At 40.0% G+C, this 22688-nt stretch overlaps 1 protein-coding gene across 1 annotated transcript in view; it reads right to left on the bottom strand.

Annotated features, from left to right (window-relative positions):
• LOC108415164 (scavenger receptor cysteine-rich type 1 protein M130-like) overlaps window positions 1-22688 on the bottom strand; it is a 32694-nt gene extending 10006 nt beyond the window's left edge. The window contains exons 1-8 of the mRNA XM_037538083.1: window positions 22569-22688; window positions 22082-22390; window positions 13202-13504; window positions 12698-12997; window positions 3904-4218; window positions 2773-3087; window positions 2343-2666; window positions 182-496 (exon numbers count right to left, since the gene is read on the bottom strand). Of these exons, the coding sequence (XP_037393980.1) occupies window positions 182-496; window positions 2343-2666; window positions 2773-3087; window positions 3904-4218; window positions 12698-12997; window positions 13202-13504; window positions 22082-22292 (2083 nt within the window). The 5' untranslated portion in view covers window positions 22293-22390; window positions 22569-22688. The remainder of the gene's footprint in view (window positions 1-181; window positions 497-2342; window positions 2667-2772; window positions 3088-3903; window positions 4219-12697; window positions 12998-13201; window positions 13505-22081; window positions 22391-22568) is intronic.

The following is a 22688-nucleotide window of genomic DNA, read 5'->3' as shown; positions in this document are numbered from 1 at the left end:
ATCAACTTTGTGTTACATTTTTTATAAATTAAGCAGAACAGAATCTTTGCATTGATAAGTTGAAAAATAAATTCATATTGTTTGCCTTTCTTCACATCAGTTTACACATTGTGAGTAATCCACAGCTGTGATAAGCTACATGTCTGTACACTATCTATAAGAATGTCAGTCAGTACTTTACCGGAACATACGACTCCTACGTCCTCCATGTGGCCACATTCATCTTCTCCACACATCTGAAATCTGCAGTTAAACAGGGACGTCTCGTTTCCCTCACACTCCACCTCATTCAGCCATATGGGTCCAGTTCCAGGTCCAAAATGGGCTGGTACCAGAGCACTGAGAGCCACTCCACATTGCAACTGTCTACAAACCACCTGCGCATCCTCAATATCCCACAAGTCATCACATACTGTCCCCCATGAGCCACTGTGGAAAACCTCCAGCCTTCCTGCACAGTCTCCCCCAGAACCAACCAGCCTGATGGAGCTGTGAGCTAAAATTACACATTTAGAAAAGTGATGAAGTCATGAAGAAAGGAGACTTTCAAATTCTGTCCTAGTAATTTGTTTGTTCCAGTTTCATAATAAATTTATTCCACGTAATAATTTCCTGCATTGAGAAAATAATGGAGAATTTTCTATGAAATTCAGGAGCCAAAACTTAACTCAGGTTTCCGAGAAAAGGTCTTCTTTGCATCAGGATACACCCTTTAGGTTACTTAATGGAGCTTTCAGTGCAACTACCAAATACGTTTTTCATCAAATGCTGTCAAACTAACCTGAATTTTAACATTAAATATTACCCATAAAATATAAATGTTGCTCATATACGATGTGATCTACTCAGTAAGCAGTTTAAAAATGCTGGCCTAGCCAAAAAAACTAACAAACAAACAAACAAACAAAAAAACAGCACAGGCAGAAAACAAACAGTGGCTATGGTGTTGTAAACATCCATATCAGACTTCTGTCACATTGAAGGAGATTCATGATCTGCTCTGTTGGACATGAGTCATCAAGGTCCAAGGCATGTGAATTCTGGGTCTAGACATTTTTAGAAATCATGGGTGCCAAATGGACCTCGAGCAAGCCACACAGTACAGGGGTGTGGATGACTCTTCAGCCTTAGGAGTCCTCCACCCCAATGCACCCTAGGAGGTGGGGCAATTCCCAGTTTGGTTCAAAGACTTTGTAGTCCTCAGGAGTGGGGACTTTTGTAAGAAGGGTAGTGTAGCATGTTGTGCATGTCATGTTACTTCCTGGTTATTCTGCTAAGGACTCTTATTCTGAAGAGTGGGGATGGCCAGCTGGCTGTGTTTATGCTTTAAAAACTGGAAGAGCAGAGTTGGTTGGAGCTGAGCGCTGAGAGTGCAGTGGTGAATTCAGGGCTGACGACTGAGAGAACAGGATGCAGTTTAAGCTCAGAGTGAACTGCTCTTTAATAGAGCACAAAGACTTGTGGATAAACTGGGTCTTCTGACGGCAGTGAGTGCTACAATATGTTCTTATACATGTAGACAGTGTCCATGCTTAACTATCCATCCATCCATCCATCCATCCATCATCTTCCGCTTCTCCGGGGTTCGGGTTTTCGAACTGCCATTCATGCAACGTCATTGGACAGCCAAACGCTCTCAGAGGAAAGCTCCAAATGCCAGCGCTGTTACATTAGCTAACAAACACCTGTACTGGACTATTAGACTCCCATCCACTGATGGCTGTGGCATCACCAGGGATCAAACACAATGTCCTGATGATAGGGTCAACGCTTGGACCATTGCACCACTCCGGAGCTGAGTAACGCCTTATAAAATGGTAATGCCTTCTACGATGTATTCCCAGTACAGACATGACACTATGGATTGAGAAATGTTAAATGCCTGCACAACTTTGTAAATGGAATTTCCTATCCATCAGGCACACACTGTCATGCCTCGTCTGAACTCATAATTCACGTCACCTTGCCATCAACATGCTAGCCAGTGTTCATCCTCTCTCACAAGATAACACCTCACAACTTAAACCAGTGTGGGCATTCCCAAGCTGTCCACTTCATAATTAACTTACATACTGCTGTTGTATGATTTTTGCCATATAAGTGTATTTACATGTTACATAGAGTGAATTGCTGGCATTAGTAGGGTAAATAGCGCAGTATCAATCACATCAATTACTTTCCCTTCAGGTTGTGCTAATTTATTACGGCTATTTTAAAATGAACTTATTGAAATGATAATCATATGAATAATCAAAAATGTTAATTACATACAGTAAACTAGGTAATAAAGTTTCCACACCTGGTTTTATTAATGTGTTTCAAAATAATTCCAAAATACATACCAGAGCAGGTGACTGAGAGCTGATCTCTGGAGCTGCAGTTGACTGCTTGGCCGCTGCTGCAGTTCCCCAGATGAGCTTCACTCCCAGAACAATTGAAACCCGTCACACACACATGGCCGTGTTCAGGACTGGATGTAAATGAGCTGGAGAAGCTGAACACGGAGCCACAGCCCAGCTGTCTGCAGACCACAGTGGCCACAGACTCACTCCAGGAGTCCAGCAGAACTCTCCTCCAGTCCTGCTTGAAGTAAAGCTCTACCTCCCCCTCACATTCCATCCCTCTAGACAACCGCACTCGCCCCTCGTGAACTGCCATGAGTGAACCTAAATGAATTCATTTTGTTGACTTCATGAGATGATTTGCTTTTTATATCATATTCATACATTAAACATGTTTTTAATTATGACCTGTAAATCTCAGACAACTCACCACTGCAGATGACACCAGCATCCTGTTTATGAGAGCATGCAGTTCGACTCCATGATGAAATGGGACATTTTGACAGGTGTGTTTCGTTCCCCTGACAATCAAACACATCAGCCCAGATCTGGCCACTCCCCTCCCCAAACCAGTCTGACCCCAACACAGCCACAGCACTCCCACACTTCAGCTGACCACAGAGGACACTGGCGGCTCTCATATCCCAGCTTACATCACACACTGTGCCCCGCTCACTGAGGTACTGGAGCTCCACTCGACCAGAACAGGAGTCAGAGCCACTCACCAGCCGAGCCTGAGTGTGACCTGAGCACACAAAGTGAAACAGCAGTTATTTATTGAAACAGCAGTTCAACAGAAATGCAGGTACAGTAATAACTATAGCACAACATGAAGTAAGTCATTAACAGGGCCAGGTACATAAAATTGTTGATCATGTGACAGTGTTATGAAAGTATTGATGTTCAAACAAAATTTTCATTGAGATAAAAAAAACTACATAAAATGTTATATAAAGTATAAATGGTAAAAAATTGAAAACAATTGTCATTTTAACTGTAAATAAACAGATCATACTCTAAAAATTTGTATCTTATTTATTAGTTTGTTTGTTTGTTTTGTATTTTTAATTCTTGGTTTGATTCAAGAGACCTTTTTTTCAGCAGGCAAACTGAAAATCTTAAATTGTTATTGTCACTAAGTATAACTTTAAAATGCCACACTAAATTACTTCTACATCACAACCACCTTGTTTACAAACATCTGCATTTGTTTTCTACTGTTTGATTTACCTGATGGACTACAACAAACACAAACATTAAACCCCTACCTGCATTAAAGCTTTTGCAACTACACTGAGCAGATCACTCAATATCGATCAAATCCAAAAGTTAAAATGGCTCATGAATAACTGACCTAGCAAATGACTACAATTTCCATGAGCACTTCAACACAACAAAATAAATGATCAAAGACATACACACACAAAGGTCTAACACGGGTGACTGTTACCTTGTTTACTTTCACACAGGATTAATTTTTCCTAGCATGTGTGACAATATTGCTGCATTGCACAGCCCTGATTAATATCCAATATAAAAAAGCTCAAATGTTATACTTAACCAGAACATATGAGTCCCACATCACTGCCATGGGTGCAGTTGAGTCTAAGTGAAGATGATGTTGGACAAAGGGAAATCTCAGATTCAATTCCTCTACACTGAAGTTCCTTTGACCACACCTGACCCTCCCCTCTGCCAAAAGCAGCTGCTCCCAGCACCTCCACAGGAAGCCCACAGCCCAGCTCTCGACACACAACCTCTGCATCCTGCTGGTCAAAGTCAGCATCACACACCGTGGACCAGGTCTCTTCATGAAGCACCTCCACTCTCCCAGAGCAACGATGAGGACCACCAGTAAGCTTGGACCTTCTATGACCTGTGTGTGATGTAACCACATAACAAATGTGCATAACATAAACAAAAGTGAGAAGTTCACAAGGAGATAGTTGCTTAAATAGTTTTCCTTCCACATGAATCTACTTGTCCAGTAGATTTTATTTTCTGCTAGTGGTGAAAGGAAAGTTTTATTCTATGCTCAACTTTGATACTAACATCAAGATTTTAAATTATGATTGATCTTTTTAAGTAAACTGTAAATCTAATAGTCCTGTGCTGTAATTCTCATGTGACTTATATTTGTATAACTCAAGGTTTTGCTTTTATGTTGTCAGTCAGTTTGAAGTTATCAGGAGTGAGGCAAATTGTTATTTCCATGTCTGTTCAAAATTGGGCTTGAAGGTTACTGTTTTTGCCGAATTTCAGTTTCCTACATTCATGTAAATGGTAAAATATTGACAAAGCACTTTCTGCAAAACATTAAACATTAAACACATCACATAGACGCTGTCCTTATTTACACTGGTGTGAAAAAAAGTATTTGCCCCATCTTTTATTTTCACTAATTTTTCACATTTAAATGTTTCAGATCATCCCACTAATTTTAATAGAAAATAAAGACAATACAAGTAAATACAAAATGCAGCTTTTAAATTGCCTTTATTGAAGATAAAGATCTATTCAAAAACTATATCTCCCACATGAAATAACTGCCCCCTAATTCTGATTGTGCCACTTTTGGCAGTGACAACTGCAGTCAAGAGTTTATGATAAGTTGAGTCTTGTACATTGCTGTGCCATTGTTCTTTATAGATTTGTTTATTACGGCTATATTGGATGGGGTTTTTGACCAAGAACTGCCCATTTAAGGTAGTGCCAACATCTCGATGGGATTTAAGTCAGGACTTTGACTAAGCCACTCCAAAACCTTGATTTAGTTTCTTTTCAGCCATTGAGAGGTGGAGTTTCTTGTGTGCTTTGGATCATTGTCCTGCTACATAACCCAACTGAGCTTGAGCTTTAGGGCACAAACTGATGGGTGGATATTCTCCTTCGTGATTTTCTGACAGAGAGCAGAATTCAAGGTTCCATCAATTGTGACCAGTCATCCAGGTCCTGCAAAAGCAAAGTAGCACCAGACTATCACACTACTTACTGTTACTTTACTGTTGGTAAAACTTATGATAGAATTCAGGCTTTACACCAGATGTAACTGTGACCCTTTATATGGGTTCTTTTGTCACCTCCTGTATGAGTCATTGATGCCCTCGGCAAATTTGGTAGGCTGGCCAGTCTTACGAAGGTTTCTCATAGCACTGTAACTATGAAATGCAAATCATAGGTTATATTTTGGTCAGTCAGCAATGTTTATTGCACATTCACACTGACATGGTTGTTCATTGTGTAAGTCTTTGCATTAAAAATACTATGAATGACACTAATTATGTTTACATGACCCCAAAGGATCTGCAAACATGGGCCAGTAGAATTGGAAGGCATGAAGAGTCAGTTGTTGGCAACAGACAGAGAGTGGTGCAGAGAGTGAATAAGCTGAGACTCTGACAGGACTGGCAGCTGGAATAAGATGAAGTAGGATAAAGGGGAGATGGCATGGGATAAGTTGAGGAGGAGAGAGATGAAAAAGGAACATTATGCAGGAAGGGGGTGGAATGAAGGAAGAGTGGTGGGGTGTTTGAATGGACAGTGAAAAGTTGGATTAGTGAAGGGGTATGAGATGAATAATGAAAAGATGGGAAGTAGTAGGATAAAAGAGGAAAGCCTGGATGAAGACGGAGGAATAGGATGAACAAAGATGGTCAGGATGCATAAGAAGGAAAGAGGCAAGATGAAGAATGAGTGGAGGGATGAAATATGGCTGAGGTTGAGATAGGACAAAGCAGAAAGAGAGGAGAGTGATGTGAGGAGAGTGGGGATGCAACACATCACATTTTCCTCAATCTGTTTCAGCTAATATATATACAGCAAAACAGATGAACTACATTCTGTAACTGTAGAACTACAAAGTGCATCTGTTTGGCAAATAGAGCAGAAATAGTGATCCTGTAACAGTGACCTTGTTGTGTCCTGCTTCCTGCATGTTGCTCCTGAGCTGTATGTTTCATTTTCATGCAAGTATAAGTATAATCTTTTAGTATAATTCCAGTATATTTCTTATTTGCTTGGATGCATTTGGCTATTCGTTATTTTGGTGGCTACAAATGATAGCAATTGTGATAATATGGTTGGAGTCTTGCAACTTTGCTCATCCAATGGTATTTTCAATCTCATATTGGTACAAAAATGAATTGAACTCCAACAGCTTCAGAGGGAAAAAGAAAATAGCACTCAGGAAACGGGACAGAATTCTCAATAAAAAGGCCAAAAATAGGAAAACAGGCTGGAGAAAGGGATTAAAGCAGCAAAGGAAAAATACTTGGAGAGGCCACATTGCTGCAAAACAAATTAAATATGGAATGGCTTACAAGGGATCAGCAACTACAAGGTTAGAAAAACTCTTGCTTCCTGAATGACTGCCAGCTCTCTAAAGACGTGTTGTACTGTAGATTAGAATTTGAAAAATGTGGAAAGTGGGAAAAAAACAATAATCAGCCTTCCTGTCCCCTGCCCTCCCCGATCCTGGGTCTCTCATCTTTGCATCCTGCTTATCTCCTTATCAATGAGCTGGACATCTTCAGGCTTTTCAATAAACCAAAAAGTGAGCACCAGGGCCAGACTTGGTCTCTTCATCCACCCTGATCAACTAGTACAAATCTTCACAAACACCTTCAATTAGAACTTTGGTCTGTTCCCACATGCTTCAAACATCTACATCTCACAGCCGTTGGTGAAGAATTTCCCTGCAGCACCTTTCATCTCCTGGTGAACATGCAAAAGACTCTAGAGATGGTGCTGAACCTCAGGCTCAACACTCATCATCAATAACTGTAATTTCCAATGTGGATTCACTCAAGTTCCTGGACACCAGCAAAATCCAGGAACCTAGAGTGTGAGAAGAATATAGTCTCCACAACCAAGACAGCACAGAGGAGAATGTTTTTCCTGAGACAGCTGAAGACATTCAACCTGCCACAGAGCCTGATGATCCAGTTCTAAACCACAATCATTAGGTACATCCTCACATCATCCATAACCATCTTGTTTGGTTTCTCCATGTCACAAGAACAAGCCAAACTCCAGTGCATAATCAGGATAGTGGAGAAGATCATGATATGTAGTCTGCCAGTGCTTCTGGACATCTATAACAACACTGCTGTGTCTGATCCACTCAGACTAGCGCAACAAACACTAACACACCACCACCAAGTCAGTGTCACTGCAGTGCTGAGAATGATCCACCACCCTAATAGTACCTGCTCTGTGGTGGTACATAATATAAGGAGGTTTAGTTAATGAAGTGGCTAGTCTTGGCAACAATTGTATTTCTGCTTATAAAATCACCATATTTCATTAGAGTATGTACAAATTCTTCAAAATTCATGTTTGTGAGCTAGTTTGAAGGACAACGTTTAGTTCCAGATGTCTGGTGCCTCCATGGATCTGTTACATTCTATTAGCAGTGCACCAGATTTAACATGATGAAGCACTGATTGGCCAGATGTTGAATGATGACTACAAATTTTACAGGGTTTCTATGAGGAGACACTTTAAACTGGTTAAACCAACAGATCATCCATCCATCCATTTTCTAAGCCGCTTCTCCGTCAATAGACCAATAGATCAACATAAATAAAATAATAATGTATTGTACAGCTACTGTGAATATGTGTGTGTGGTTTTTGTACTGTAAGTTTTAATTTTGAGCAAATAAAAAAAAAGAATAATAATCTGCCCAAGGCACAATTACCCAAAATAATCTTGATGTTAAGATTAGTTTAACACTAGAAGTCCCAGAGATTTCAACCTACCCCCTGAAGTCCTGAAAGTGGGTCAAAAGACCCTTAGTCCAAACTGATGACTCTGATGGCTCCAATTAGCATCCTTTCATTGAAAATGTTTCAAGAAATATGCAAAAGTTATTTAAAAAGATGTGGAAGAAGTGGGTTCAAAATGACAGTTTGAAAAAGAAAACAAATTAATTGTGTTGATCCACCTCAACCTCTTGCAAAAGGGTGTAAGCAAAAGAATGTAAGTTGCTCCTGAGTGTCTGTCCACCCCCCAGCTGCATTGTTGTGCAGGGGACATGCATAAGGTTGCTAACACCTTAGCAAATTTGCATACAGCCTTTTGTGCTGTGGGGGATAAATAGGTGACTGCTTCACCTATTTTGTTCACAAGAAACAAAATGCAGAGAAGATTCACCACTCAACAGGCATTGGAATGGATCCTGAGTAACACCAACCCTTGTGACTCAGATGGAGAAGACATAGTCCTTCAACCGGATTCGGACTCTGAGCTGTCTTCAGGTTAGATTTCTCAAATTACCTATTTCCATTTTCTGACTATCTTTTTTATTTAGAACCAAAACAAAATGTTAATTTTTAATTATTTATCTTGCAGATGAGGAGACTCCTCCTCTACCAAAAAAGAGAGCTCGGTTGGCGAGTGAGCCGACAGAGACCGCAAAAGATGGCACAGTGTGGCGTGAAGAACAAGTGGGGAAACGTCTCCATTTCACCCCAATAGAACCGTACCCTACAGATGGAGAGCCAAGAGCTAGTGTCCGGAGTCGCCTTCAGAGCTTCCTCTGTTTTATCACTCTTGACATGCTTCGTAGCATTCAAGAATGGACGACACAACATGCATGTCACACGGAGCAGGTGGATTGGTTCATTGATCTCCCAGAACTAATGGCATTTATTTCAGTCATTATCTTGAGGGGGGTGACCAAGGTTCCATCACTACGTGACAGCTGGTCAGCAAACCTTGCAAAACCAAGGATCATTGCAACTATGGCCCGAAACCGCTTCCAAGACATCATGCAACTCCTACGCTTTGATGACATGTTCACACGCAGTGAGCGAGCGGAGACCGATAAGTTTGCTGCAATCTCTGATGTGTGGAGATCATTTGTCACCAACTGCATCGCATCCTACAACCCTGGTCGACACATCACTATTGATGAACAGCTTTTCCCGTCAAAGACTCGCTGCTGTTTTCTGCAATACAGTGCAACAAAACCAGACAAGTTTGGTATTAAGTTTTGGGTGGCTTGCGACTTGAAATCAAAGTACATCTGTAAGTGATGAGGCTGATGGAACCATTCATGGACAAGGGCAGAACTGTAACCACGGACAATTTCTTTACATCACTCTCACTTGCACAATGACTGCTTAGCCGGAAAACCACTATCCTCGGCACAGTCAACAAGAGTCGCCGGGAAATTCCTCAATCCGCTAGACAGATGGACCGCACTGAATTCACCACTCAGGTGTTTTCAACCACTGGTGCAACACTGACAGTGTATGCACCCAAATGGAAGAAGGTCGTCTACATTCTCAGCAGCATGCACAGTGTGGTTGAGACTGAGGATACCACCAAAAGGAAGCCAAACACGGTCACACAATACAACAACACAAAGTGAGGGGTGGATATAATGGACCAAATGCGGGAGTACAGCGTGCGTGCAGGAACACGGAGATGGCCATTCGCCGTGTTCTACAACATGATTGACATGGCAGCACTAAATGCACATGTGCTTTTCAGGCATGCACTGGGGTGCAGGAGAGACGGGTGGACTTCCTGGTTGAGCTTGCAAAAGAGTTGGGTGACTCTCATGTGAGTGAGAAGAAGGCACGCAAGGAGAAACTGCTTCGGCAACAACCTTCCACACCCAGCCCTGGCAAAAGGGCGAAGTGTCAGGTCAACCATCGATGCACGAACAATTGTGCAACTGTGAGATGTGTCGACTGCTACAAATACACGTGTGGCAAATGTACCAGGGACATACCCTGGCAGTGCCAGGTATGTTCTGACAGTGCAGAAAGACTGCTGAGTGAGTGCTGAAATGCTAGCCACACAAAGAAATGCCACTCACACACATGCAGCCCCCCACTGCAGACTATTGTAAATATGTGTGGAATTGTTGTATTCCTTGTATTTTTTGTATTATTTTTATAACAAAAATAAAAAGCATGGAAACAAATAAGAGTTGTTCTTAAATTTTTCACGCTGAAATTTCAGTCCTCTTGACACAAATGCTTCTGGTCATTACTCACAGCTGTACCTTGCTGTAAAATTTCTAATTCTCTATTTAAAATTAAAAAAATAAATAATTAATTGTTTGCTTTTTTGCTCAAATAAAACTAAACTAAATACAAAATGTATAATCTTTATATTATCAAATACAATAAACTGAATAGAACTAACTAGAAACTAAATAGCTAAACTCAATGGCAAACAACAACCTCCTGTGGGGCGCCAGTAATGGCCTTATTTACAGAACAAAAGACGGTGATTATAGGATGTTAGCTAAAATCCTTCAGGTCATTCGACCCATCTCTGGGTTCCAGAGGTAGAAATGTTAAATGACCCCTCTCTGGGACTTCTAGTGTTAAGTGGTTGAGTTTTTGTGATGTTTGCTCTTCCATTTAGGAATCATCTAACATACTAACATGCTTTTGGGGAACCAAGCCAAGATATAGAGCCTTTTAAATCTAAGTTTCATAGGTGCCTAAAACCTTTGCACTGTACTATGAATATATGTATATGCATACACACACACACACACACACACACACACACACACTCACCAGACACACTCACCTGTGGCATGTCTACATATTCAACAAGGTGCTGGGAGATTCTGGTCCACGTTGACATGATTGCTTCACATAATTGTTAAAGATTTTGCAGCTACACATTCATGCTGTGAATCTTCCATTCTACCACATCCCAAATGTCCTCACTTAAAGTACTTAAAGCTTTTGTGTTTGAGACATAAAAGAAAATCAAGCTCCACTCCACTTACATTGCTTCAGATTTTATGTTCATCCTTCCACTGTTAGAAGGCAATTTAACACTATGGGTCTGAAAAAATGTGCAGCTGTTAAGAAGCCATTACAAACACAATGACAAAGAAATGCACTGTAAATCTTTACAGTAAAGGTCAGACATTAATTGATAACTATATGTAAATAAGATACATACTTATTATTTGTACAGTAATTCACTGTTCATTAAGCATTAGTTATTGATTTAGTACTTAGAAATTAGTAATTGAGTGTACAGTTAACCGATCAGTTTAGTTTGTTATAGTTCAGAGCTTATTTACTTATTAACTGTGCATTAACTACTGCTTACTACACTGGCAATGAACTGATGTACGTTTATTCAAATAAATAAGTAGCAAGAGAACTAACAAGTGCTTATGTGTTAATCTTGTTAATTATCTGATATTTAATCTTCTGATTTAATGTAATAAATTAATCACCACTTTGTGTCCGTCTCAGTAAAGAGATTATTCTCACTACAATTCATACTATAGACTCATGATTAAGACTTGGTACTGATATCTTAATTTATCTCTACTTGTTTTGTGTCCCCTCAAGTAAAGTGGGAAATATACAAATATTATGGAATAACATTTAATCTGTTAAATCCTAAATAATAAGAAAATAATGTGATAGCTTCTGTCAGTGTACAGATATTTCATTTTTATGCTTATAAAGGCAACTGTTTACATTCTTTGGATAAGCAGCCTGTGTTTTAGGCCTAACAACTTTTTTTTTCCCTGTGATTCACAGTGAAATCTGTATGGGCTGCTCTTAATCACAAATTTGTATTATAATTAGTAGAGTAGTAGTGAAGATCATCTAGAGGGACACACAAAGCAGTAATTAATGGTAAAGTTTCATTAAGTGAATATGTGGCAGTGAAGGAAAGTGTCCAGTAAAGCCCAAAAACTTCATACGACACTGTACAGTGGAAGAAAGTGTAATTAAAGATAAAAGTAATTAAAGTATAATAAAAGATAATTAAAGGGGATTAAAATATAAGTGCTTGACCATTTTTATGTTACATATTTATGAGTAAACACACTTATCAGTTTATTAGCAGTTTAGTAAGTAGTAGTTAATAGATAGTTAAAGAGTAAATAAGATGCAAACTGACAAACTATCAATGAACTGTGTACTTAATTACTAATTAATATGTACTTAATCAAAAACGAAAGTACAATATATAAATAATGAATATTTAATTACTTATAAGCATATAATTATACATATTGAAGTAAAATAACAAAACTGGACACCTGAGATTCAGAATAAAGTTGTGTGGACTATTAATTTAAATTTGTAAGTAGGACTATATGGATTGATGAAAGCAAAAAGTGCAAACAAAGTCAAAGACTGAACTTTAAATGTGTTCACAAGAACAACAATTAAAATTCCTGCATATTTCTTTGAAAACCTGAAAGCAATAAAAAACAGAAGCTACACTAAAGGATAAAGACACATTAACGACTGAAACATTTGTTTATTAGTTATTTAGCTGTTTGGGCATCTGTGTAGCTTTTCGGCAAGTAGCAGGATTTGGTATTAAAAATGATTTAAACGTACCTGAACAATGAATTTTGATATCTATAAGATGAGTACAGCTATGTTTGCCCCATCCCAGTGATCCACAGTGTTTCAGTGTAGACTCTGATCCACTGCAGTCCACATGACTCATCCAGATCGGTCCTGATCCTCCTACAGCAGCATCCAGGCTCAATGGATCCCCACAGCTCAGCTCTCTACACACCACTGAAACATCTCTTATATTCCACATATAGCCACACACTGTTCCCCACTGTCCTCTATGAAGAACCTCCACTCTACCAGCACAGCGACTGCCACCATCCACCAACCTCACACTGTCTGTGAGAAACAGAGTAAGAGAGAAAAGATGAATATACAAATGGCAAAACCAAATCAGAAATCACCAGACAACTATTTTTGAACACAAAATGTGTTTAATGTGGTAAAATGTGACACCATTCTAACTAACTGAAAATAAATAAATAAATCAATCAATCAATCAATCAATCAATCAATCAATCAATCAATCAATCAATCACTTACCAGCACACACCACACTCACATCATTATCATGGGAGCAGTTGTGTTTGAGTGAAGATGATGTTGGACAGAAGTGAATCCGAGATTCGTTGCCTCTACACTGAAGCTCCTCTGACCACATCTGACCCTCCCCTCCGCCAAAAGCAGCTGCTCCCAGCACCTCCACAGGAAGCCCACAGCCCAGCTCTCGACACACAACCTCTGCATCCTGCTGGTCAAAGTTAGCATCACACACTGTGGACCAGGTCTCTCCATGAAGCACCTCCACTCTCCCAGAGCAGCGAGAACCGCCAACCAGCCTGACTCCTGAAATATAATCATTGATTTTGTCTTTTTTTAAAACATTGTCACTGTCCTGTCTAATATATTACATTTATAAATAAACCATATTATAAACAATTTAACATCAATTTAAACTATATATATATATATATATATATATATATATATATATATATAGTTTTTAGTTTATAGTATATATATATATATAGTTTATGAAGGTAACGCTTCTACAAAATAGTGTGATCTTCCTCTGATACTTTACCAGCCCTTATATACCTTCTTGATAATAATGCGACTGTGCAGCCAGGATGTTGACTGTTCCAGTTCAGTTTGTTAATGCATACAGTATTTCTTAGACCTCAGCACTGGTAAATTGCCTATATTTATTAGCCTGCACATTGTGTAGCTTAATAATAATAAAAAAGGACCTATCTTCCTTGAACTGCAGCTACATTTCCTTTGATATTTGCCATCATTACTATGTTATTGACAATGGTAGGACTTGTTAATAAAGCGGATGATGCTAAGGGATCACACACATTTCTATTTATGTTTACATTCACGCCTTGGGCTGACACTCTTATCCAGAGTGACTTACAATTTGATTGTTTTACACAGGTAGGCCAAGGTGGTGTTAGGAGTCTTGCCCAAGGACCCTTATTGGCATAGTGTAGGGTGCTTGCCCTGGTTGGGGATTGAACCCCAGTCTACAGTGTAGAAGGCAAAGGTGTTAACCACTACACTAACCAACCACCAACCACCACCATACACATGATGCTCTACAAAACCTGAGTCCTGTCAACATAGGCTGGATGCAGCAGATGCTGATAGTAAAGTCGTGAGGGAGTAAAGAAACTAAGAAATTATTTTGCTGGCTTTTCTCATCCTGCATTGTTTCCAGACTTAGTGTTGTTAAAGTTGTTTTTTTGTTTTGAAATGCCAATCGAAATAGCACCCCTTGTGTCAGGTTTTCTGGTGTTCCTCATGTACATATCTTGCAATTTTTGTTAAAAATATACATAGACATATTTATAGCCAAAATGACAGGGACACCCCTTATTCAGCTCAGGTGCTTCGGTCAAACATCTTGCTGATAGGTGCATAAAAACATGTAGCCATACAATCTCCATAGACAAACATTGACAGCAGAATAGGCTTCACTGAAGAGATCAGTGACCTTAAATGCAGCACTGTCATAAAATATCTTTTGCTACAAGTCAGTCAGTCAGTCAGTGCTATTATCATGAAGCAGCAGACCATGATGCAAACTCACAGAGTGGGGATGCTGAGCGTTGAGGCACAAAGGACTCACTACAGAGCATTGCATCACTACAGAGATTAAAATGCCTCTGGAAGCAACATCAGCACAAGACCTGTGCATCAGAAGCTTCATGAAATGGGTTTCAATAGCTAAGCAACTGCACATCATACTAAGATTACTATGCACAATGCTAATCATCAGCTGGAATGGCATAAACACCTGGACTTGTACCAAAAATCTCAAAAATCAGTTGTGGGTGAAGCTTTTTTGTTCAACAACAGTACCTGATCCACAAATTATTTTTTGACTAAGTGAGCACAAATTTCCATAGACTGAGCTAGATGGCCTCTCCTTGGTTCACCACCTTACCGTGGTGGAGAGGTTTCCATGCCTACATGATCCTAGAAGTTATGTTGTCAGGGGCAAAAGCTCCTGGTAGGGTCTCCCAAGGCAAACAGGTCCTAGGTGATGGGCCAGACAAAGGGTGATCCAAAAACCCCATATGAAAAAAATTACCAGGACCCAGTTTCCCTCAGATTAGGGTTACTCCAGATTAGGGTTACCGGGGCCTCAGCCTGGAGCCAGGCCTGGGGGAGGGGCTCCTCGGCGAGCACCTGGTGGCCGGCTTTTACCCATGGGTCCAGGCCGGGCTCAGCGCGAAAGAGCTACATGGGTCCACTCTCCCATTGACCCACCACCTGTGGGATAGGCGCTAATGGTGGGGGCCTTGGTGTTCAAATCCTCGGCTACTGAAACTGGCTCTTGGAACATGGAATGTGACCTCTCTGGCAGGGAAAGAGCCCGAGCTAGTGTATGAGGCTGAGAGATACCAACTAGATATAGTTGGGCTCACCTTAACACATGGCAGGGGCTCTGGAACAGACTCTCTCGAGAGGGGTTGGACTTTATTCCATTCTGGAGTTTCCAGGGTGAGAGGCGTCGGGCAGGAGTGGGCTTACTCATAGCTCCCTGGCTCAGCATCTGTATGTTGGTGTTTTCTCCGGTGGACAAGAGGGATATTTCTCTGTGCCTTCGGGTCGGGGAACGGGCTCTGACTGTTGTCTGTGCTTATCCACCGAATGGCAGTTTGGAGTACCCAGCCTTCTTGGAGACCCTGGAGGGGGTACTGGAAAGTGCCCCCTGTGGGAACTCCATTATCTTGCTGGGTGACTTCAACGCTCACCTGGGCAATGACAGTGAGACCTGGAAGAGTGTGACTGGGAGGAACGGCCTCCCCGAACTGAACCCGAGTGGTGTTTTGTTATTGGAGTTCTGACAGACCCAAACGAGTTGTTAGGGTTTGTTGGGAACGTCTGGCAGAGGAACCTAACAGAAAGATCTTCAACTCCCACATCCAGCAAAGCTTCGACCGCATACCAAGGGAGGCCGGTGACATCAAGTCAAATTAAAAACACTGTGCAATTTTAGGTGTGTTGTGCCACAGCTTTGAAGCAATTTTATATCCATAAACCAAGATTCACTACTGACTGTGGCAGTAAAGTCTATGATGTACCGCTGGGTTTGCAAATCAGAGACGTGAAGGGAAAAATTAAGGGTTTATTTGAAAGGAGATAAACAGAGTTAACACTAGACCAAGTCAATAACCAGAAGAGCCGGATAGAATGCATAGGAATCAGCGAAAAACGAAGTCAATAAACAGGCAGGGATCAAAACCACAGAAGAATTGGACAAACAACAAATCCAAAAACAGGAGTGAGAATCGTAAACTGGAGAATACAAAGCGAGGTCAAAACACAGAACAGCAATCAGGAAAATAAAGGGCTTGTTATGCACTGACGGAAAAATGGGAATACTTCACAAAGGTCAGAATCAAACAGACAGGAATATATACAGAGCTAAACAGGTGGTGGTGATTAGCATTCAGGTGACTGTGATTGGATGGGTGGAACAGTCTCATAACAGACTAAAGGATTCTGGGAAGTGGAGTCCTTGATGGTATGAGTCTCTGACTGAGAACCAGGAAGCATCACAAATGATGCCGCTTTCTCCATCTATACAAAGGAGGGCCTATGACACCTGCTGCTAGTGAGTAGGCACAATTTAGTAGTTTGCTGGGTGTGAGTTTGGGTGGGGCAGTGCACAGTAACAGCAGCAGTACCAGTGCACAGTAACAGCAGCAGAAATACTGAGTTTCTCTTAGGGAAGGAGGCATCAAAGACAAGCCCACAAAGACTATTTTTGTAGTCGTATACATTCTGCTTAGTAATGTATGTTTACTGGAGCTCTGACTGAAGCATTTCCAATTAACCTTTCTTTATCAGTCATTACTCTCATTGTTGCAAACAGTACTGCAAAAAAAAAAAAAAAAAACCCACTGTAAATTGTAAGTGATTCATTTCGGGGCAGTTGTGGGCTGGAGGTTAGGGAACTGGCCCTGTGACCGGAAGGTTGCTGGTTCGATCCCCAGTGCCAACAGTCCAATCCAACAGGGATAGGGCTGCCCACTGCTCCGGGCAATTGTGCTCACTGCCCCCTAGTGTGTGTGTAATCACTAGTGTGTATGTGGTGTTTTACTTCATGGATGGGTTAAATGCAGAGGTGGAATTTCCTCATTTGTTATCGCTTAAGTTTAAGAGGTAGAAAATGTGAATGTGCTCATTTAAAATCAGTTTATAGTCAGTTATTTCTAATATGTGAATACAGTTTACCTGAGCAGATGACTCCAGCATCTTTGGAATGATCACAATCATGTTTACTTGATTCTAATGATGAACAGTTTTTCAGTGTAGACTCTGATCCACTACAGTGAACATTATCCATCCAGATTGGTCCTGATCCTGGTCCAAAATGAGCATCACTCAGTGCATCTACAGCCTCTCCACAGCGCAGCTCTCTACACACCACTGCAGCATCTCTCATATCCCAGTAATCACCACACACTGTTCCCCACTGTCCTCTATGAAGAACCTCCACTCTCCCAGCGCAACGACTGCCACCATCCACTAACCTTACACTGTCTGTATAACACAGAGAGAGAGAATACAAGACAAAAAATGAAAGACAGCTCCTCGTTGCTACACTTAAATGTATACACTTAAAAAAAATCTTTGTAGAAAAGACAACATTCGCTCTTTGCTCTCTTACCAGCACACACCAGTCCCACATCACGGTCATGAGTGCAGTTGTGTTTGAGTGAAGATGATGTTGTACAGAAGTGAATCTGGGATTCGTTGCCTCTACACTGAAGCTCCTCTGACCACACCTGACCCTCCCCCCTGCCAAAAGCAGCTGCTCCCAGCACCTCCACAGGAAGCCCACAGCCCAGCTCTCGACACACAACCTCTGCATCCTGCTGGTCAAAGCCAGCATCACACACTGTGGACCAGGTCTCTCCATGAAGCACCTCCACTCTCCCAGAGCAGCGAGAACCACCAACAAGCATCACTCCTGAAATAATTTCAAGGGAGAAAAGAGAACATTTTACAGTGATGATTAATGGTGACTAATATGAAAGTTTTGAGAAAAAAATATATTTAGTAAACATTTTAAATGGACCTTAAATGTCTTGGGTAATAAACTAACAAAACAATAATAAATACTGGGAAATATATAGACAGAGAAAAAAAATGAAAGAAAAATGTAAGTGAAAATTGGAAAAACCATAACAAGTGCAGATGCTTCCAGTCCAATGCATTTTATAATGCAATAATGTTATTTATTATTATTATTATTAATGATCTACCTGGGAAAAAGGGAGGGCTTGTCCAAGGGCAGGACCAGATATAGTATATTAGTCAGTCCTGGGATTTAAACATGTGCCTTTAGTTGCTGGTTCACCTTTCCTACCACTAGGCTATGAGACACCCCAGTAGTTCAAATCCTACTATGCTCTGTCACATATTTTAACTTGCTTAGCAGATGGAGGTGATCTTTATCATTAATCTATAATCTATTAATCATTAAAAATCTATAGAAAATATCTAGGTGGATTTGAAGGAGTCATGGATGGCAGGGTCTTCACTCACAAAGACTGACTAGTGTGTCAAAAGGTACAGTAACTAAAGTCATATCTGCGTTGAGATCTATGATAAAAACATTAGTCAAATGGGTTGGAAATTGTGGTCAAAAGCAATGATTCAATGATTCTGATGCTTGTGCTTATGCTTTAGAATCAGAATCTTTATTTGTTATACATCAAATGTACAAGGGATATCTCTTGAAGCAGGTGTCAACATAAAATTAAATCCATAAAATTAAAAACTGAAAGTAATGTTTCCTTTTTGATCCTTTTATTCAATTGAAAACAGTGCAAAGACAATATATTTAATCTTTCACTTGTTTAATTTTCTTTTTATTCTATTATTATAACTTGATCATATGACTGGTCTGACTGCCAATTCGAATGTGACTTAAAGCAAATGTTAAATAAATTGGGTTTGAAAAAATTCTTTATAAATATAACATAATCAGTGAAGCAATGCTCAAATTATAAATGTGCGTCTTGTCAGTCCTCCAAGCTGAAGTGGAATTGCTTTAGAAAGAGAAAAAATAGTGGCTGAACCACACTAAAAGAAACAGAATCTGCACCCCTCCCTTTCACATTTTGGGTGTCAAACAGAGGATTCCTCTTTAGAGTTTTCTTCTCATGACAATGAAGACAGCTCTGATTAAGTTAGCTGACTGTCAAAGAAACAGAGTCAAAGATGGGGAAGCTAAAAATTAACCCTCAGGACTGAGCCCATTATTTGCAAAACGATATGTCACTTCTAGCCTTCATAACTTCAGAACGGTTTAAAGTACAATCATGATCCACACATCAGGACATTCAGAAGACCCGCCCCTAACCAAAAAGCATGACATCATTGAGCTGTGACGTCAGCGTCAGTGAGTAGTTTGACTCGGAATATCACCTAAAAGCGACATGATTCACACATCACATCACTCATCAGACTCTGCCATCCAGAGTGATTTCATCCACCTGTGACCATCCATCAGCCAGAGATCCAGCTCCAAAATCACCCAAATCCCACTCACTACAGTTATATTACATATGACAAATATTATTAGAAAGTGAATTATATCTAGCTCTGTCTTTAAGTTTACACTGATTTTGAGTATTGAAAATATGTGATATCAAATATGCAACATAATTTGTAATTAAAAATAAAGCCTGACTTTAACCACATTTCTCGATCCCGTACTCTGACAAACTTCACACAGTATGAAACCCGTCACACCAGAGACAATAAAATACTGGATCTGCTTGATGCCAAAACCAAGAAGGCATATAATTCATCACCCCTCCCTCCCATTGGAAGGTCAGATCACAACCTGGTTCATCTTCTGCCAGTGTATAAATGCTGTCACCCTCACCGTTAAGAAAGGGTCTGAGGGGACTGAAGAGGCTCTGAAACGCTGTTCTGACACAACAGTATAGGAGGAACTGTGTGATCCTTATGGGGGGACATTGACAGTCTCACACGCTGTATAACTGACTGTATAAACTTTCACATGAAGAACTTTATCATTAGAAAATCAGAAGGTGTTTTATATTAAGCACAGAAATGTGTAACTGATCCAAATAGAATAAAATCGTATGAATGATGTGTGCACCATACGGTCACAAAATTGTGTTTATAAATTGTACAGTTTTGAATTGTTTCATTTTGCAAAAGATCTGAGGTCTTCTGCTGCTTGTGTATGTGGCTGTATGAACTGTGTGTAGTGTTTGGACAAAATGAGCCCTGTTTTCAAAATCGTGCTTAAGCAATTATAAAAAAATGATATACTTTGTGGCTGTGTACTTTTTCTGTTTAGGCTCAAAGCTGCATTTCCTTGAGCCATGCTATCAAGTTATTCTTGAGAATTTTATATGTTCTGCCATGCACTGTTAATAGTTGATGAAAAGTATATTATATTCACCTACTGTGAAAACTTTACATGTGGAGAATGTAAAGAATGCAATGTATTCTTCTTTTCTGTTTTTTATAGATTGATACAGCATATACCTTGTGCCAGATACACTGTTTCTCTACCTCAGCTATAATGACAGGATTTAGATGTTACTGGGGATGCTGCTCTAAATTTTTAAGAGAATATTTTACTATTTTTTAAGCTTCCTTAAAGCCCATTCAGTGAATCGTGAGCCACTGGTTAGAGATGTGAATTAGAGGTGGTTAAGGTACTAATATTAAAAAAAAAAAACAACATTGAAAGATAGATTTGTCAGATGACAGCACACGTAAGTTTTATTCCAGGGCTTTAGCTCAGAGTAGAATCACTGTTTTTATCTACATTTTATCTACAGTCCTCTTTTTGGTGTTGTGTTTATATACACCAACCAGACACTTCATTACGTACACCTGCTTGTTTCTGCATTCACTGTCTATTTTATAGAGTCCACTTACCAATTACCATTTGTTCTACAATTACAGACTGTCCATCTGTTTCTCTTCATACTTTATTAGCCCCATGTTACCCTGCTCTTCAATAGTCAGACCTCAGAATTAATGGCGCCATTTTTGATAAGCTCTCAATATTTAATTTGCCACTGTGCAAAACCTTAATAATACTTAAAATTGTTACTGGAGAGCAGGCAGCTTGGTCACTTAAGTAGTAATTGAGCCAGAAAATAACACAATAAAAAATAGTTTAAAAAAGCCTGCTATCATCAGTTATGTTGCAATGGTTACAGTCACCGTGCAGTCTGAATCTTGCACAGTGCCGATCAGGAAGAGAAACTGAATTTTTTTGGCTCCATTTGAATAATTTTTTCCAAATGTGACTAATAAACGTCAAATGTGTTTTATGATCATCAAGTTACATATTTGAAGAATTCAAAAAAATTGTTTGTAAAAATAATAATAATAATCATCAGGTTAGGTTTGCTACTTGGTTCTTGCAACAAGAAAAATGCACATGAATATATAATGTATACTTGAATATAAGTTTGCATAATTAAAAATCGATATGCATGAAGAACACAACAATATTACAATAACTTTGTCAATAACTGTATTTTCATAGTCTGAAAATATCCTGATATGCATTGTTCCAGAAGTGCTCCTCCCCCCCAATGCCCTTTTGAAACAGCTCAGCCCCTGCCCTCACCAAAGTCTGTGCATGCCACTAAGTGAGGGGATCTGGTAATTCTATAAAGCTGTGGGGGGCATTTTGCAGGGATGCTTTGAATCCACTTGTCCCCACAAAGAGACGAGTCACTGCAAGTCAATACTAAGCTAATCACCTTTATCCTATGAAGAAACATTTAAATCCTGATGGCAGTGGTCTCCACCAGGATGACTGGTGCTCCCGCCTACAAGGCATTAGGGGCCACTAAATGGCTTGCTGAGTGTGAAAATGATGATAATTCTTCTTACCTGAGCAGAAAACTCCAGCATCATTTGAGTGATTACACGCTTGTTTACCCCAAAGTGCTGCGTGGCATTTTTTCAATGTAGACTCTGACCCACTACAGTCTACGTCAACCATCCAAATTTGTCCTGATCCTGGTCCAAAGTGAGCATCACTCAGTGCATCTACAGCTTCTCCACAGCGCAGCTCTCTACACACCACTGCAGCATCTCTCATATCCCAGCCATCATCACACACTGTTCCCCACTGTCCTCTATGAAGAACCTCCACTCTCCCAGTACAGCGACTGCTCCCATCAACCAACCTCACACTGCCTATACATGAAAGAAAAATGAGTGATATGAAAACAGGCAGAGAGATACATAAAGTTGCTATATTAATGCAGAATCAATGAGATGCATACAGAAAATGAAACCCCTAAATAAATTTCAGTTTCAAATGTGGGGTGAATTGGAGGAATACAAGCGCAAGTATGAAAGATATATTTCTTACCAGCACAGACCAGACCCACATCATTATCATGGGAGCAGTTGTGTTTGAGTGAAGATGATGTTGGACAGAAGTGAATCTGAGACTCGTTGCCTCTACACTGAAGCTCCTCTGACCACACCT

Source organism: Pygocentrus nattereri, chromosome 1 (assembly GCF_015220715.1).
Source record: "Pygocentrus nattereri isolate fPygNat1 chromosome 1, fPygNat1.pri, whole genome shotgun sequence".
NCBI lineage: Eukaryota > Metazoa > Chordata > Actinopteri > Characiformes > Serrasalmidae > Pygocentrus > Pygocentrus nattereri.
This window is presented reverse-complemented; position numbering and strand designations above follow the sequence as displayed.